The sequence below is a fragment of the Malania oleifera genome, chromosome 10 (genome assembly GCF_029873635.1).
Source record: "Malania oleifera isolate guangnan ecotype guangnan chromosome 10, ASM2987363v1, whole genome shotgun sequence".
In the NCBI taxonomy this organism is placed as follows: Eukaryota; Viridiplantae; Streptophyta; class Magnoliopsida; order Santalales; family Ximeniaceae; genus Malania; species Malania oleifera.
The window spans coordinates 14,994,981-15,014,438 of NC_080426.1; the positions used below are offsets into that span (position 1 = coordinate 14,994,981).

Here is a 19,458-nt window from a genome sequence, read left to right on the forward strand (position 1 = left end):
AAGCTCACACAATATGCAACTTTACCACTGATCTATCAAGCATAAAGAAATTTTGTTTTAAGCAGACATAGTGGGATTCAAATCCTTCCAACATTCCAATTCTAACATTCGCTCCTAGATGTTGCCAAACAAAGGAGAACGGATTTCAATTCTAAACTTTAAATTTGCTATTCTCTAAATTGGGACAAAGATAGATACAAAGTTGTATTAAATTTTGTTTAGTTTTATGTATTGTCAAATTTATAATTCTAATGCATTAGGGTCTTCAAGATATCTTGCAGGTTTAGCAAAATTAATGAAACAACTTGTGAATTCAGAGTGAAGGAAAGGGAACTTTCTTACCAAGGAGTTGCCAAAATGGCCCAGCAATAATCAAAGGAATTCTTAGGAAGAACCAAGTACCACATGATGAGAATAATCACGAGGGTGAGACAAAATAAGTACTCAGAATAATGTTTGGGCAAATTGTCTTAACAAATAATTGTTCATGTTGTATGATTCACCCAATAGGTGGATCTGGCTGGCTGGATATGCCTGTGTTGGGTGCAGCCCAGGCCCAGTCCAAGTAGTACCAAGTTCTCTTGTTATGGAAAATTATAGGCTAGACTCGGCATAAAAACCTAAAAAAATGAGGGCATCCATTAGACAAAATTTCAGCTCTATAATGATTACATTGAAATTTAATCATATGGAATGCAACAGTACTCCAGAAAAAAAAGAATTGTATCATAAAGAATAAATTGAAGATTGAGCTATATATAATTCGAGTGACTACTCTACAAATTGAATTGCCCCCACTCAGAATTCATGAGGGTGAATTGCTGGCAAGTTGAATCTGACTGAATGAAGGCGAAAAAAAAAAAAAAAAAAAAACACATGTACACAAGTCACTTCAAGGACCTCTGGCCATCATCTCTGTTTTTTGTGCTGAATTCAGGAATCCAGTAGCTGGCATTGCCCAACAAGGAATTGGGTATGAAATTGTTTGGGGAAACAATCAAGGAGTTGCCACAGCAGCTTTGGATGCATCCAAGTGATTTAGTCGACACGTTCCAAGAAGGAACTCTGGGAGCTCATCCTGTGTGTTGGCCTGCAAAAGATGACCAGTTGTCCATGTGGTCAAGTATCTAATAGCACTAACAATTCATTCTGTCTATCCTTTGCTTGTATTCTTCCAAGCATCACAAACGCAACAAATTTCTAGGGAAAATTGTTTGGGTGTTCATGCTTGTCTGGAATCCATTCAGATGCATTTTTGGGTTTTTCTACCAATGTAGGCAAAATTCTTGGACGTGCCGATATTGTGTAGCGGGCACATCATTACAATCCATTTGGTGTTTCCCACTACCCGGTACATGTGTGCCAGCATACCCAAGAATTTCTCCCAATGTAGTATATCTGTTAGTTAAGCAGGAAATTTGACATTTTCCAAGAAAAGTTTAGATAGGATAGTTACCCATGCTTTACCTGAATTAAAAATGCCATTTCTATAACCAGATTGTTCAGATATCCAAGAACAAGACTGACCACACCCCTTGCCACTGTCGATGACCCAACATTGATCCCTAACTGAATTTTCACACACATTGCCAAGGTTAGCATATTCTGAGCAGGGCAATCCAGAAAGAATATAGATTTTAATATATCCTTTCTGTGTTTACATTCTAATGGGCCAGGTATGATAGGATGACAGCACAAAAGTAACATCGTTTGAGCCATCTTCATCCTTAATTCCCACCCCAATGGCTTATAAATGACAGTAATCTTTTGTTTTACCTCCAGGTAGTTCTTGCCACGAAAATAGTTTACTTCAAGTGCTTGACCCACCAAGCATGCTTTCTTTCCAACACTCTGCTTCACTATCCATGATCCCTAAGAGAACAAACCAAAAGGCACACAATGGTCAAGCTAAAACCAGGTTTAAACTGAACATTGAAATCCATCACCATCATGAAATGCTTGATCAGAAAAACATGTTTGTTTTCAGAGCCATCTTAAACTGCTTCCACTGCTAAATATACAGACCTTAGAAATGTAAGGTATGAGCTTAAATCTTGAATTCCTGTAGGCATTATCTCCATTAACAAAGCGCTCTAGCAAGGGAGTCTCTTCCAAAGGAGTGTTTATCATGTAATATAGCACCAAACTATATGTAGTTGTACCAGGAACCTAATCATGAGAGCCAACCAAAAAAAAAAACAGATTATTGATGATCCAAAAGGATTTTATAAGACAATCAAGCTCACCTGTATGTTAACGATGAAGAAAAACTCCGGTCCACCTCGTGCTGCGTATTTCTGCACAGTTCAAACAAGAATTGCTTGCATAAGAATGCCTTTTCAGTTATCATGATTCTGTTAGTATGTGTGCATGGTTTGGAGAAATGATATTAACAATTAAATATCCATTATTAGAAACATAATACAGTTACAAACCAAACCTGAACAATTCCACCAGCTCGGCCCCCAAGATCATCTTCGCGCTTGTCAGATCTTAGCCAATCAGCACCAACCATTTGCATCAAGGTGCGTTTGGCCTTGATCTGGTGAAAGGATAATTAATCAGCAGTCTAGGACAGAACTAAAAAATCTCAAGACATTCTATTTGCACAAGATAGATTATCATTCTTTGGTTATTAAATCTTTTGGGAATTGGGAGCTGGGCAAATGAATTTCTGGGTCAATTTTATGGAAATATTCCTGATTTGGGAGTCTACTTTATGAAAATGAATCCTATGAATGATCTAATATGTTTCCCTAACTATACTTTTTTCATTACAGTTGAAAAGTTTGGGAGAGCAAATCTTTAAAATAAAGAAGCTTAGGATGTCCATGATATGATGTATATCCATGAGATGATGTCATTCCATCTGTGTTTCAATGGAATTTGGAGGCAAAAACCCACCTGCCAAATTGACTTATCAACAAATAACAGTAAAAAAAATGATGAGAGATCAATGTTGATGAACATGTTTGCATAATGCAGTGAATAGGCTCATCTTAGATGCTATCAGCGACAAAATGAAGACACAAAAACTGAAATGCAGAAGGAATAATTTATTTTCATTGTGTCCAATTGATGAGAAATAGGAAGTACACACTATAAGACAGCCCCTTTTTTTTAAAAAAAGGACACAACAGTCATAAAATTTGGTTAAGAGCAGTGCTAGTGAAAGTGCAGCTGACATCCCCAGAAAATGGAATTATTGTGATAGTAGTTCACAAAGCTATAGAAGCCACAATTTCTCTATGTCAGCTTATGCCATTAATGTTTCCTACTTCCAACTGACCAACTTCAGTTTTTAAAATATAGGGCCTGTTTAACTGGACAAGAGTTCATTTTCCATACTTAATTTTTCAAAGAAGCTTATTTTTCAGTTTTGCAACATATATATAAAAAATTAAAATATGATACAAAGTTTTGGCACTATTCACTTGTGGAAAATAGTTTTATTTTCCATTCTTAGTTTTTCAAATAATTACAAAAAATTACACCCTTTTTTTCTAATTTTCTAAATTTGCATAAGAAAGTTGGAAAACATCTTATTATTTTTTCTAGACTTCTAATTTCTTAATTTTTTTTTTGGAAAATCAGAAAACAAGGTGTGAATTTGTAATTATTTGGAAATTTAGAAATGAAAGAAAACTGATTTTGGCAACTAAAGTACTTTATTTTCTACTTCTTTAATACAAATCATGGAAAACTAAAAAGATAAGCTGACATTATAATTCCATGAAAAACAGAAAATAGAAAATGAAAACCATTATCCACAACTAAATGGGCCTTTGGATTTTACCCAAAGAAAAGCTGGTAACTAAAGGGTACCTTCTGATTGTCTTGCAGATAAGTATCGCCACGAATTAGAAATGTAGAAGGATCAGCAGTTGTCCAACTGCAAGCTAATGCACAACTCGGGTCTTTGGGAAGAGTGGCTCCATAACAGCATGATTCACTGTCTTCTCTAACCATCTCCTGTAAGTCCATATAACCCTTCTTCTGAACTGCAGCATAAATTCAAATCATTCACAAATCAGGCATATATGGAAAGCAACTATTACACCCATCCCATCCATCATATTATGCTACAATAAACTTTAGCACTAACAGGACTCACCTGCAAGTTCATGCAATTTTTTTACAAAAACTGAAGCCGTTGACAGTTTATGCTGGCATCTATCCTGCAGATATTAGTGTTCAACAATTATGTTAGAGAAAATGAAAAACAACCCATCAATCACAAATGTTTCTTAACAGAAAAAAGCATAAAAAATGAACAACATATACTGCAGGCATTTGGAAAAATTTCATCAAAGTGAAATCATTTCCTGGAGTTTGTTCTGAGCTGAAGATAAAAAAAGTTGCCATGTAGATGAAGTTACCACCATAACCAGTCAGATGAAATTGTAATTTCTAGCTCAGCAGAAAAATTATATATGATCCCTCATTTTAAAAAGCACTACATAAATAATTATTTGAAACTTACTAAAAAAAAATACGGACCCATTTTAGATACTACATTGTATTGTTTCGACTTCCATAAAGACATCCATGTGCCCCAAGCATAATGAAGATTTAGAAGAGATGCAGTGTGTCAAGCAACAAACATGAATACAAAAACTAATATAGGGAAATTCATCTATAAAAGGATTACCTGTCTAAAAAGGATGACTAAAAGTAAATACTAAATAGCAATGCAAAAGGTTGGATGAGTCCCAGCCATCTTTTCGCCAAAATAATCATATTATCACAACCACCAAAAGTTCTAGCTACACTTGTCCAAACTACTCACAACAAATTATTTCTAAAGGGATCCGAGGGTTAAAAAGCCAAAATTGTCCAAAACTGTCATGATATCCAATGTGTATATGAATCTTGAATCTTGACTTGCACCTAAGTTTATCGAATTATTGTACCACAATTGAAATGCATCATTTATGATAGCAACAGCTACAACAACAACCAAGCCTTAGCTCCCATTAGGGTCAGCTAAATGAATCCTCTTCAGCCATTCGACATGATCTAGGGCAATATCTTTTGGAAGTTGGAGACTTGAAGTGCTGAAAAATCCTGCTATCCCAGTCCAAGCTATTGAAGGTCTACCCCTCCCCTTCCTATTGCCAATAAAACTAACTAGCTCACTCGTCACTGGTGCATTATTTGGCCTATGTTACAAGTGCCCAAGCCATTTTAACCATGCTTCTCTTAATGTATCTGTTAAGGCTTAATATTACATTGTTGGCCCAAAACCTAACAGTTTCAGCTTTTAGATAAAATGGTAATCCAACATGGTATTAGAGCTGGTTGCCAGGAAGTCTGGGCTCTAGTCTCGTTGCCTGCGTTTGTTACGTGGTGTTCAAAAAATTATTGTATTCCCTGTAATGGGTGTTATTTATTGTGTTTTCTCTTCACGTGCCATCGGGCTGCACGTGCGGGGGAATGTTAAGGCTTGATATACATCGTTGGCTGACAATATAACAACTTAAGTTTTTAGGTGAAGTAATAATCTAACAGTATCTTCTGCCAGTGCTTTGTGTTAAAGTTTGATATGCATTGTTGGCCCACAACCTAATAGTTTAAGCTTTTAGGTAAAATGGTAATCTAACATGGTATTAGAGCCATGTAACCAGGAGGTCCTAGGTCCTAGCTTTTATTCTGTGATGTTTAAAAAAATTATGTTCCCTATGATGGGTGTTATCATGTGTTTATCTCTCCACGTGCTATTGGGCTGCACGTGTGGGGGCATGTTAAAGCTTGATATGCATTGTTGGCACACAACCTAATAGCTTAAACTTTTAGGTAAAGTGGTAATCTAACACTTTGCCCAACTTACCACAAAAGTCCTTGATCCTAATTATCTTTTAGGCTTATATGGGTCCTTCACCTTAGCACTCTTATTTTAGCTTACTTTTTGGATTTGTTGTTTCTTAGTTGCCCAACATTTTGTGCACCGCTGGCACAAGAGAAGGGTGCACAAAAATAAGAAAAAACAATAGAAAAAATAAATAAGGAATTAAAAGAGAGAACAAAAATGAAGACAAAACTCAATTAGGGTTACTTAAATGATCAACATTCATATTTGCCTCACATGGTCACACATCAAGCCTTTATATAGGCTTTCTCCTAGTACTAAATAAATAAACAATCTCCAGGAATTGATATCAAATCCTCATTAATAAATAATATCAAATCCAAAAAATTAGACCAACACATAATTGTGTATATTTTAATTGTAAAAACCTCATGCATTCATACACATCCTAGATAATCTACTGGATTATTAGCTAATAAAATCCTTCTATAAAAAAGCTGCAAAAAGAGAGAAAATTCTAAAAATAATAAACTACAAGATTGCTCAAAAATCTATAAAATGCCAAGCATTCCCATTGCAGGACTTGAAGCTTATATTGCACCATTCTCCCCTGGTTGGTAAAATTCGACCTTGAATTCAAAATGAAGGATGAAGAATGACCGGCCAGGCGGCCAAACAAACTTGCATTGAAATGATAATTCACATGCTATAAAAATAAATATGAAGGCAAGTTGGTGGAGGCATTGAAAACAAACGTATCGAGAATAATAAATTCCACATATGCAACTCACTCATGTCTTCAGTCTTCAACTCGACAGACTTACTCTCCACTGATGGCTTAATCTCCGCAATTTCCACCTCCTCAAGTTCCTCCATGATTTGTTGGGCTTATATGTTAATATTTGAATGTCCTTTATACCCTCATATCCTGTTGCTAATGCTACTGTTGCAGCTTTGGTTTTGACATAGGCACACTGAGCATCTCGACATACCTTTCTTCTGTTTCAACAATTAACTCTTTTTAATCAACCATGTTCTGATTTTTATCAGTATTGGGTTGGCCTGGCCACTATGGTTGCTAGCCATTGGAGCAGTTTGCCTGGTCATAACTATGACAGCATTGAGGACCGAATTGAGATTGTGTTTTAGGGATTTGGGAAGTTCTCATGTTCAATAGTGCACACAAGGAGGAAATGGAAGAGCCACAAATCTCCAATGTTGGTGATGCGCAGTAGGTAGTTTGTACTGCCGCTATATTGTTGGCATGGCATGTCAACCGTGGGTGTTTGATTTCACTGTTTGACTAGGGACTTGGTCAGCAATGAAGATGTGCTACTTGGGTGCTGGGGGTGGTGGATTTGGGTGCAAATACTATGGGTAGGGTCTCAGCCGTGGATGGTAAGACTTGACTCATGGTTGCCTGAAGGTTGGGCTGGCAGTGGTGGATGGTAGTGAGGGAGGATCAAGATGAGGCTTTGATACCAGATGGACCAATTGGCACAAGAGAAGGATGCAGGAAAATAAGAGAAAACAACAGAAAAATAAACAAGAAATAACAAGAAAGAATGAAAATGAAGGCCAAACTCAATTAGGGCTGAATCCTAAATATTCCAATTTGCCTCTTTTGGTTACGTATCAAGCCTTTGTATTGGCTTTCTCCAAACACTAAATAAGCAAACAATCGCTAGGAATTAATATCAAATCCTAATTAACAAAATATAATATCAAATACCTAAAAATTAGACCAACATATAATTGTAAAATATTTAAAATAATAAAAACCTTACATAATCATAAAGATCCTAGATCCTAGATAATTAACTAGATTATTAGCTAATAAAAAATCATATTGTAAATGCGGCAAAAATAATGCAAAAACATAAAATATTAAACTACAAGATTGCCCAAAAATCCTAAAAATGCGAACATTTTCCACGCAAGCCTTGAAGCTCACAATGCATTAGATCCATATGGCATAGTTGAGCTCATAGCCATTCCAAAATATATATATATATATTTTTTAAAAAAAATTAAAATTTTAATGGTATTCTACGATCATGCAAAACACTTGAAGCATTTTTCCATTTTATGCAAGTTGCTTTAAATCTTTGTATTACAACTCCTTCAATTTCACCTTCAATTTGCATGCTATGATAGACCTAAAAAAATACTAAGGAATGTTTATCATTCAGGTCGATGTGATATTGAAGAACGAAATCATCAAGTAAAAGACTAAAATCAGTTAACTAAATGTAAGTGCTTCGCATAAAAAAGAAACAGAAACAATGTACAAAAACAATTAACTGAAATAATAATCTACATCTATAATACTTGGAAAAATAAAAAGACAAGGAAAAGGAGTGTGTTTTCAAATTAGGTTCCTTTTTAAATATTTATTTTTTATTAAAATTAAAGTTAAAAAATTAAATTACCAAATAGTGAGATGCGTATTCACTCTCTCAAAGGTACCTATTCAAAATTGTGTCTTTTAAGAGTTATCTCCTTCCATACTTCATGATAGATTTGTCTCTAAGATGTCTCCATTCATGTATGAGTATCTCTATCTCTATATAAGGAGATAATGTTTAATATGTTTGACATAGAAAAACACAACAATAACATCATCTTCTCTCTTCTTCTTCCTCCATTTTAGAGAAGTTCCAAAACTTCTCAAAATTATCCCTATTTTAATTCTTACAATTTTATCTTTACTCTTTGAAATGTACCTAGAGCACCTGTGAGGAGGAGTGAGTTAGTTATGGTTTCTGGCATGAAAAGGGATAGGGGTAGGCCTAAAGTAACTTAGAATGAAGTAGTAAGGAAGGATTTAATAGCCTCTAATCTAATAGAGGAAAATGCTTTGGATCAGGTGAATTGGAGGAGAAGGATTCATGTAGTCGACCCCACCTAGTAGGACTTAATGCTTGTTGTTGTTGTTGTTCTCTAAAATGTACCTATTCCAATATAAGTCTTTCAAGAGTCATCTCCTCTCGTAAGAGATGCCTGTTCATTCTTTAAAAGGTACCCATCAATGTCTTTTAAGAATTTTCTCCATCCATAAGAAATACCCTAGTCATAATAATGTCTTCCAAAAGAAGTCTCCTTTCATGAAAGGGCGTCACTCCCCTTTATAAAGAAATAATGTCTATATTTTTAACACAAAACACAACAATAACATCATCTCCTCTCTCTCTTCTTTCTTCCTCTATTTCAAAGAAGTTCCAAAACTACTTAAAATTATGCATAATTAATTTTACAATTTTATCATTACTATCTAATATGTACCTATACCAATAGATTCCTTTTAATTAAGAGATATATCCTTCCATAGAAGATAACTATTCACTCTCTAAAACATCTATTCCAATATATGTCATATCCTTCCATATAAAATATCCTATACCTAATAGATGTGACTTGTAAGAGATGTCACCTTTCATGAAAGGGTGTCTCAATCGCTCTATAATAGTAATAACATCATCTCCTCATTTCTTTTTTTTTTCTTTTTTAATTTTACAATTTTATCATTACTATCTAAAATGTACCTATACCACTAAATGTCTTTTAATTAAGAGTTATATGCTTCCATAACAGATAACTATTCACTCTCTAAAACGTCTATTACAATAGATGTCTCTTAAGAGTCGTATCCTTCCATATAAACTATCCTATACCTAATAGATTTGACTTCTAAGAGATGTCTCCTATCATGAAAGGGTGTCTCAATCGCTGTATAATAGTAATATCATCTCCTCTCATTTTCTTCTTCCTTTATTTTAAAAAGTTCCAAAACTTGTCAAAAATTACAATTTTATCCTTACTCTCTACAATGTACCTATTCCAACAAGTCCCTTTAAGAGTGATATCCTTCTATAAAAGATGCCTATTCACTCTTTAAAATTAAAGGTACCTACTTCAATAGGTATCTTCTCTAAAAGTTATGTCCTACATTTTCACTCTCTAAAAGATACATATTCCAATAGGTGTTTTTTAAGAGTGATCCCCGTTCATACGAGATACCTACTCACTCTTTAAAAGGTACGGAAGAGTCGTCTCATTCTAAAAAAGATACCTGTACTCTCTAAAAGGTACTTATTCTGTGTGGTGTCTTTTAAGAGTTATCTCCATTCATAAGAGATGCATATTCACTCTCTAAAAGATACCTATTCCAATAGTGTCTTTTAAGAGTTATCTCCCCTTCCATAAGAGGTACCCTGTTCATAATAGATGTCTACTAAAAAATGAAAGTGTATTTCTATCTCTAACTAAGGAGATAGTGTTTTTGCATGTTTTGACATAAAAGAAAACAAATAACATCATCTCTCTCTCTCTCTCTCTCTCTCTCTCTCTCTCTCTCTCTCTATTTTAGCAAAGTTCCAAAACATCTCAAAATTACCCCTATTACAATTTCATCCCTGCTCTCTAGAATATAACTGATATGTCTTTTATGAGTTAGGTCTCCTCTCTCTTTCTCTTCTTCTTCCTCTATTTTATAAAAGTTCCAAAATGTCTCAAAATTACGTCTATTCTAATATTACAAAATCATCCCTGCTCTCTAAAAGATACCTGATGTGTCTTTTATGAGTTAGGTCCATAATAAAAATAATAATAATAATGCCATACTATTGCTCATTAAGATGAACAACTTAAAATAACAGGATAAATAGAATTGAAGACCACATATCTGAATATCAGTTAAAACACTAAAAAGAGATCAATCTTAACAATAGTTAGTACCGGAGAGTGTAATTCTGGAATCAAATCGGAATGCCACTCATTCTCCAAGTGATTATTCTCTGACGGTTCAGGAACATCAAAAAACTCATCAGCAGCATCGTTCAGATCCATGAGACTTGAGGGCCTTGAAGGTGGATTCTCCACCTCATCTTGTATTAAGCTATCCTCATCAAACTTCCCAATCCCTTCCATTCTTGGAACTTCGGTTTTTATATCCTCTATTTCATTTGGAAGCAACCCAATATCCTTTGTTAACTCCCTGGTTGAGAACTCAGAAGAAAAATGGTTTCCTGCTTTAGCTCTGAAAAGCTCTCTTAGTGCTGCCAAACAGAGATGGTCACAATCTAATGCTGAAGATTATCAATCAGAAAAGGTTCTAAGGAACAAAAATCGAAATTATAGCGTAAGATACCTGCAACTCTTTCAAGCATGTGGATGGTTATGGATCGTGCCGATGATGTTCGTACATAGGATTTCCAGAACTTCCAATCAATAGCAAGCATGTGTTTGACAACAGAATGTTTTCCTTTGTTAAGAGGAGTTATTACATATCCTCCACCTGCACAAAGGTCAAAATCCAGAAGTAACATTAATATGGAAAAAACAATAGAAACAGAAAATATTCCAGATAACAATCTCCCTAGGATATGCAGATATGACTATATGAGCTCCAGCACTAAGAATATGGAGAGGAACGATACAGTATGCTGCGAAGGATAAAGAGGTTCAAATAAATTTTTACAAATTGAAGTAATAAGAAAATGGAATGAGAATGCAAATGAATGAAGAACCAGTATGTACAGCATATAGATCACATGCTAGACATACTGAAAAAGTGTGTCTTCAAACAGTAACAGCCAAGTGAGAGAAGATTATAATGTTTCTTCAAAATGTGTGCTTGAGATTAATCCTCTGATTGGCACTGCTCTTAAATAAAAATTTTAACTTCCAAATACAAAGCATACATTACTTTTAATGCAAGCACGGACATAGCCTCTCTGTGGCGGACATCTTTTGTGAAACACGGAATGGTATAGAATTACTGTAACAGAACGAGCAAAGAAAATTAATGACAGACAAATATCTCTAAACCATCACATTATGCTCTAACATGTCCTTAAGAATGCTATTACCATATGTACCATCATCCTCCCTTCTCCAGTAACGCTGCAATAGTAAATCTCTTCTTTTCATTCCCCTGCAAAATGATATTTGTTAACTGAGGTATATTTTAGTGAATTCGGACACAGGAGGTGGCAAATCTCACCAAGGTAGCCAGTCTCTATATAACTGCTTGTGGATAATGTCTGTATGACCATCAAGGTGCTCAATCACACTGCCTCGGCAGAAACAGAAGTCCCATCTGCACGGATAATATGGAGTTTAACCTTCAGAAGCAAAACAGTATATTATCAAGGAAAACAACATGCTAGGAGCAACTTCTAATGTTTTCTGTTCTGAATTAGAAATTGCTGAGATGGGCGAGAAAGCAACAATGAATCACAAAGTTGACACATTAGAGTTAAGGTCCACCACCATGCTGTTTCATGAAGATGAAAAAAAAGGAAGCAGAAAACAGAAGGCATATTTTCATGCTGTCTCATGCACATTTAGACATTTCTCATGGATTATCAGTTGCTAGTTGCTAGTCCTCATGAAAACAGAGGGAAGCATTCTTGAATGTGTAATCAATTAACCTTGACTAGTTTTCCAGTTAATATTAGAAAGACAAACAACTAATATGCATACGTAAGCATAACAGGCAACTGCCGTACATCAAATGGAAATTTCAGTTTTATTACTAACTAGCACACAAATATTGTAATTAATATTGATGAATTCTGATGCAACTTTTCTGTGGTCTATATCTGTAAAAGGAAATATTTCCTCCCATCCCCTGACCATAGGCACTTATTTAGTATTGTAGCAGTGGGTTAAAATGGGTTTTATGAGAACAAGAAATGAGACTCCTTAGATGGAATATAAGGATGTAAGGGTAAGAATGATTCTTCAAAGCTAGAAGAAATATTACAAGAAAAATAAAACAAAATGGGAAGTTGGCAATGGGTTGGTCTAGGTTAGGAACAAAAATTCAGGTCAGTCCAAATTCAAACAACAATTAAGCGATTTAAAATCAGTGCTATAGTAAGTACTAAAAATTAATTTACAACAATAATGACTGGCTTAGCTTTAAGGAATCAATCAACAATGGATGCATCGAGGCCTGAACCTTTACAGCTACAGAATAACAATACAATGACTTCCTCTAACAACTCTAACTATAAAGGATCTAGTACTAGTTTAATTGTTGAGTTAAGAAACAGTGCAAGCACATATGGGCATATGGCCCCACATGTATAACTGAGAAGGCAAGATAATTTCTTACTATTTACAATATCAGCATCCATCTGATCCCAATCACGACAAGAGCAGAGACTTTCATAACATCAACTCAATAATTTGAAAGATAATGGAATTATTCACGCAATCTTACTCTGATCTCGAGAGACCAAGAGACATAAGAGTCCTGAAAATGGCCTCTGATGTTCCATCAACCACACCAACTGCCATTATAGCTGGATGATCGTCCCAGTGCTGAGGATAACAACATATTTTAGCTAAAAGAAAAAAGAAAAGAAATTTATGAACTGTAATCAACAACTTGAGCCAAAAACAACATACCCTCCCATTAAAATCCCTATCTTTTGCTTCTTTGAATAGCCTTAACCCTGCATAAATAACAAGACTTGATCATTGATGCCCTAACCAAAAGGCGAATAAAGAATTCAGCACTCACCATTCTGACAACCAAAAATTTTCCACGGTGAAGGTGCAATTACATCAGATGTCATTGCATCCATATGCATTGAAGGACTATGAGTCCAGTCTACAGAGTTATTATGGCCAGTTCTCTTTGAGCCAACCAGTCTGGAGAAACAAAGATCTTACAGATAAAATGGGAGTATATACAGTGGAACGGGAAAAAATATAGTAACTTGCAATTTAATTTAATTTAAAACACAGGTGAACTGACTATGTATAACAGAATAATTCATTATCAGGCAGCAGCCCAACCAAACAGGAGTATTGACTTGCACAAGCCAAAGAAAATGGGTATCTTTGATCAAGAATCAATACAAAATCAACTTTTTATTTTTCAACAAGGCATTTGAACTTTGAACTTCAAAGCACCCTTCAATGAGGGGATTCTTTTTTAGTGCATTTTTATTCCACATGGGGATTGGTTGGGAATGGGATATGATTTGATTCAAATGGATGGGTAGGAGTCTGGTGGGACGTGGAAAATAATATTGATAGAGCTGACAATTTTAGTTTCTAAACCACTGCTAATTCCTATTCAACCATGAATTTTTTCTGGTAGTATGGAATAAAATTCAACAACAATGACAACGACGATGATTACAACCAAGCCTTACACATGATCTAGGGCAATATCCTCTGAAAGTTGAAATGCCGTCAATCACTCACTATCTTGGTCCAAGGTGTTCTAGGTCTAACTCTTCCCCTCCCACTACCATTTAGGCATTAACAGCAACCAAGTTGCTCCTCCCCACTCTGCATTATTTTTGCCTATGTTTCAAGTGCACAACCCATTTAGCGGCCCTTATGTTATCTCGTCCCATCCTCCACCTTAACATTCATTTTCGCAACTCTTAGTTTTTGGATATGTTGCTTCTTCGTTGCCCATCATTTTGATTCATATAGCACAGTTGGTTTTATAGTCATCCAGTCTAAATTTCCTACTAGTTTTAATGGTATTCTACGACCACAATGCAAGCTCAATGCACTTCTCCATTTTACCCAATGTGCTTTAACTCTACACGTTACATCTTCAACTTCTCCTTCAGCTTAGATAATAAATCTAAGATACTGAAATCTACTAATGCTAGGAAAGCCTCAAATTACATTTCACATATTCTATCTTATTTATAATATCTTAAACCTACTAGATTTTAAAGCTTCTCTCCATAATTTTTAACCTAGATTCTACTCCATCTCTAGTTTCCTCAATCAAAACAATGTCATCGAATAAACAACATACACCACGAAATGTCATTTTGGATATTTTTAGTAAGTTCATCCATAAATAAGGCAAAATGATAAGGACTTAGCAAACTCCATATCCATCCCCTTCATGTATCTTCTTGTAACGATTATTTTTCTTTCCAAAATGGCCCATTCAAATACACTCCTACGGATATTTTCTCACTCTCCAGTATCCTTAGTAAAATATTATCCATATGTTCCAAAAATTGCATTTTAAGATTTCCACCAAGGCTATTTGAGGAGCATAAGCACTAATGAAATCTATTATCTCTTATCCTACAATCATTTTTATTTTTATGGTTATGTCTCCCATTATTTTAACATCTACAATGCCATCTTTCAGTTCTTTGTCTAAAATGATGCCTACCCTATTCTTGTGTTTTATTTCCTAGTTTATAGTTTAAATCTTGATTTTTCATTTTTCCAAATTTTTTCTCCTAACCAGTTAGTTTCATAAAGAAAATTATGTCAATTTTTCTTCTAATCATTGTCAACTACCAACTTGCTTTTGCCATTAAGGGTCTTATATTCCAAGCTAATCCAACTCTACTATTCTGAACTAAATATATTTGACACTGTGCTTGGTTGCTGACATGGTATGTCACTTTGGGGCAATAACCTAGATCGCCTTTGCAAATTTACACTACATGTTGCTTATAGAGGATGCCCTACGCATGCATATATTTTTGCCTCCATGGGTATGTGGGCATAACAGCAACATTAATACAATCTGTACGAGGTTTAAACATTTTTTGTCTTTAAATTTTTCAAACTAATACGATTCCTTCATTCCTTCAATACTAAAATCTAAAGAAATAACATAAAACTAAAATACTCATAAGATGAAATAGAAGAGAAAAAAAAATTTGAGAAACCTTCTTGTTGTAAAATTTTAGGGCTGGACTCTAAATGAGATTTACCTAAAAGGTTGCCATTTCCTCTTAGAATTGGATGTAACATTCTTTGCTCCATTCGGATAATCCTGCAAATATGAAAAAAATAAAAAATAAAAATGAAACCTTCATCATAAATAAAACTGTTGTACTCATAGGTAATAAGCTAGCAGTTTAGATTTTAGAACCTTCAATGCAGCATCCTGAAAGGAATGAATCCATCTGGCTGCTTCCTCTGGACTACTTGCTCCCAGCTAATAATTTGAAATATAGAGCAAGTTTGTGCATAAGGAGGTTAGAAACGAAAATAAATATATTCTATTAGAATGTGCCATACCTTAAGTTGATCGTTGTTATTAGAAGTATTATAAAGTGTGAAAATGAAGAATGCCTGCACATAGCAAACAATATTATAATTATTGACAATCAAAAGGACATCTCAGGAGATCCAAATAAAATTGATCCCTCATGTCTGAACAGTTATATTTACTAAATCTTCATACATTTCTACTAAGGCTTTCTCTTCCGTTGTCTGTAACCCGAATGCAGGAGTCTATTATTGCACTTCTTACCGGCTCCTGACAAAAGAACAGATTGATTTTCATCCTATCATGGTTGGAATCACAAAAATAGAAAACAGTTATTTTAACTCATGAACGTCTAGCGGCTCTAGCCAATGAACTAGAATGTAAAAGTGACAATATTCATGAACACAACTATCCGTCAAAACACATCAAAGATCATAATATAAATGCACACATCAGTTAACGGCTCCAATTTCCCTCTTAATTTTTTTTTACTGATTATTGGAAGTCTCTTCCCAAGTAGAAAAATATGAGCTAATTGGCTTTTCTTTCAAAAGGTTACTCCAACTCAGACATAAATTAATTGAATAAATGGCAAAGAAACTTTTAGCTATTTGGCTTCCAATATATCCTTAGTCATCATCTCTATTTGATCCTCACTTTTGTGATGCCTCTTCAAATTTTCATATGTTTAATCATGTTACTATGTTATAGGGCTCCATAACATGGTCAGAACTTCAGTCAGAAAAAGATCATTTCAATGTGTAGTTTGTTAATTTTACAGTGAGAATGTTACTTTCCGTTGCTTGTCGATCACTTTTCCATCATGGATTTGGTTTGTATATACTAAATATTATCAGAAGAAAGTTTCCCCATGTGAAGAGTCCTGCCAAAAACAAAATATCCACTGTACATCTTTCCCACGGGGATAAATCCATCTTCAATGTCTTTTTTTTCTCAGCGTTGTCACTCAAATCCAAAATCCCATAGAAGGAAGGATAGCACTAGCCTTTCCTAATTACCAATAATAAGCAAAGTTAAGAAAGTGTATTTCATTCTATATTTTACCAACTAAAAGATAAAAATCCTAATTCTACTTTGGGACTTGGAACGGGCAAAATAATCATTCCTTTTGTTTTCCTTGTGCTATTATAAAGCGCTAACAGTTTAGTTGGAGACAAGTTACAAATGAATATGATGGCTGAATACCCATTAATCAATTCCAGAACTATGGGTTGCATGGCTGCTTTCAGGATCAATGCAGGAGCCATACATAAGTTTTTCTTAAAATGTTTTAGGGAGTTACACTCTGACCTGAAGACCACACCTTCACTGGGGTCATAGAAACAGCCTCCCCAAATTGTGGAGGTAAGGCTGCATACACCATCAGCCTTCCCAGACCCTAATATGGCATGGCAGCCTTGTACACTGATTATTGTGGCTTACCATAGTTAAGGACATTTTTAAACTTCCACATTCCACTTTTAAATAAACCAAGCCTTAACAGTTGGCTAAATCTTTGAACCACGTATTCCCAACTTGGCAGAGGTTTTAAGTTTTCTTATGCAATTCCACTTCCAGTATGACTGGGGGGAGGCGGGAAGGAGGGAGGGGAGGGTACCCCTGCTTTTATGCAAAGAAGCTGTTTCCTTGAACTCGAACCCTTGACCAACCAATCACAAAGAAGCAACCTTCCCATTGATCCAAGGCACGTCTCTTTAAATTAATAACCTATATGGAACTAATTCCAACAGTTTACCATTTTGTTTGTATAATCAAATTTTAAATACAATCTTAGTTGATATCACATTGCCAACTTTTCTTATGAGTCAAGATGCAGAACCGTAAATATCGTATTAAAAAAACTGTATTGTGTCAAATAATTTTCAAATGGGTCAGTTCAAAGAATGGAGATATTTAAAGTAGAAAAGGGATGGCCTCAAGAAATGGGTTTCCAGCATCATGGTCAAGCAGCCAAATTCAAATAACAACTCAAAACACTGCAAGTTCATAATCCATGATGAATCCAAGAAATTCTTCTCCATAATACTAGCATATGCTAATGAATTTGGTAAACTATTTTTTTTAAAATGAATCTGGTAAACTATTAGACACTAAATGCTATCAGCAATACTGATAAATATGTATGTATAAAAAATGAGGCGGAATCCATTGCTTGAAAACATTCTAAGAAATTGATATCATTCTGCTACAAAATAAAACTCAGAAACAACATTGCGTGAATTAGACGGATCAAACAATCAAATAAATAGGATGCAATTCTCAACCCATTACAAGAAAAAGTTGAAATAGCTATACATGCGTTGGATTGAAAAATGCTTCAAAAATGTAAACAGCAATTGGTTGATTCTCATCATAAAAACATCATATCAGGAACCGGTGAAAAACGAAGAACAGAAAAAAACAAACGCAAGCACAAGGTTCGATCGATAAAGATTGAAATTCAAACAAACAAGCGTAGAATTGTGTATAAATGACCCACAAGAAAGCCTAAAGAATAAAGTACCTCTCTGTCTGATGTGGGTACGGACTTGAAGCTCTTGAGACAGTTGTCTTGGAGAATAAAGTACCGTTTGCGTGAATATTGCAACCCCAACCGATTGAAACGAATGAGATAAAGCCATCCTTCCATTCTATCATCCGTTTTCAAGATACCCATTGAGAAATCGCACAAACTCACCTTCTGAATTCCTTAAAATTTGAAAATCAGAAGCGGGAATCCATCAAAACTTTCCAGTTTTGGTTATAGAACCAGCACGGCGAAGATGGCTACATTAAGTAATTTCTACGTATTTCTTTTCAAGAAAAAAGAAAAGAATTGAATGTGAATGAATGGGGACGATGAGATGATCCTCTACGAATGGGGGCGATGAGATGATCCTCTGATTCCACCTAAGGGAATCAGAGAATCAATTACAGGGAATACCAGTTCGCTGGTTTTTCCGGCGAAGCTTTCTATATTTTCCTTTTTCTCTGTTTCCCTCCTCTTTAAATACAACTGTCTTGGCATGTTTGATGACACGGAGACTGACATAAGGTTTGTTCAAACCGAAGTTACAAAACTACCCCTCATCCGCTTGTGAATCTCTCTCTCACTTTTTTTTTTCATCCCTAAAATAATGCAATTTTGAATAATCATATTATTTTTTATGTGCTTTAAAATCTTAAAATTAGGGTTTTAAAAGAGATAATAGGAGAGTTATAAAGATAATAGTAGTTTTGGAAGGAAAATAATTTTTAATTAATTATTTGGTAATTTTATTTTAAATTTAAGTTCATTAAAGGGTATTTCTAAAATAATAATAAAATTATCAAGTTAAAACTATCTCTACTTTTTTTCTCAAGACTTAAAAAATATTAAATAGTTTACTTTGCATGTTTAACTATCAAGAAAAGAAAAAAATAAAATAAAATAGATATATTAATGAACAAAAATTAAATTTTACACATTATTAACATTTAATTTTGCTTATTTGTATTTGACATAAAAAGAAAATACGACAAAAAGTGAAACCCGTCCTTATTTTATTTTTTTTATTTTTCTCAAACAAAATCTTCATCTGGTCAAATTTTAATTGCACAAATAATTTTAATGCATGCTATAATTTATTTCATTTGACTTCTT

The 19,458-nt window shown here is 34.6% G+C and overlaps 1 protein-coding gene across 1 annotated transcript; it reads right to left on the bottom strand.

The window, feature by feature from the left end:
- Window positions 1-615: 615 nt before the first annotated feature.
- LOC131165662 (protein ENHANCED DISEASE RESISTANCE 2-like) lies at window positions 616-18,829 on the bottom strand. Its single transcript, XM_058123639.1, has 21 exons — window positions 18,340-18,829; window positions 16,011-16,085; window positions 15,845-15,898; window positions 15,696-15,761; window positions 15,535-15,596; window positions 13,344-13,474; window positions 13,229-13,275; window positions 13,041-13,141; window positions 11,814-11,909; window positions 11,680-11,744; window positions 11,517-11,588; window positions 10,959-11,105; window positions 10,547-10,866; window positions 4,115-4,178; window positions 3,826-4,001; window positions 2,441-2,542; window positions 2,247-2,297; window positions 2,026-2,169; window positions 1,777-1,872; window positions 1,468-1,569; window positions 616-1,090 (listed from the first exon to the last, which is right to left on the bottom strand). Exons 1-21 carry the CDS (start codon window positions 18,490-18,492, stop codon window positions 998-1,000), a joined length of 2,217 nt encoding a protein of 738 aa, XP_057979622.1. The 5' UTR covers window positions 18,493-18,829; the 3' UTR covers window positions 616-997.
- Between the last annotated feature and the right edge of the window lie 629 nt (window positions 18,830-19,458).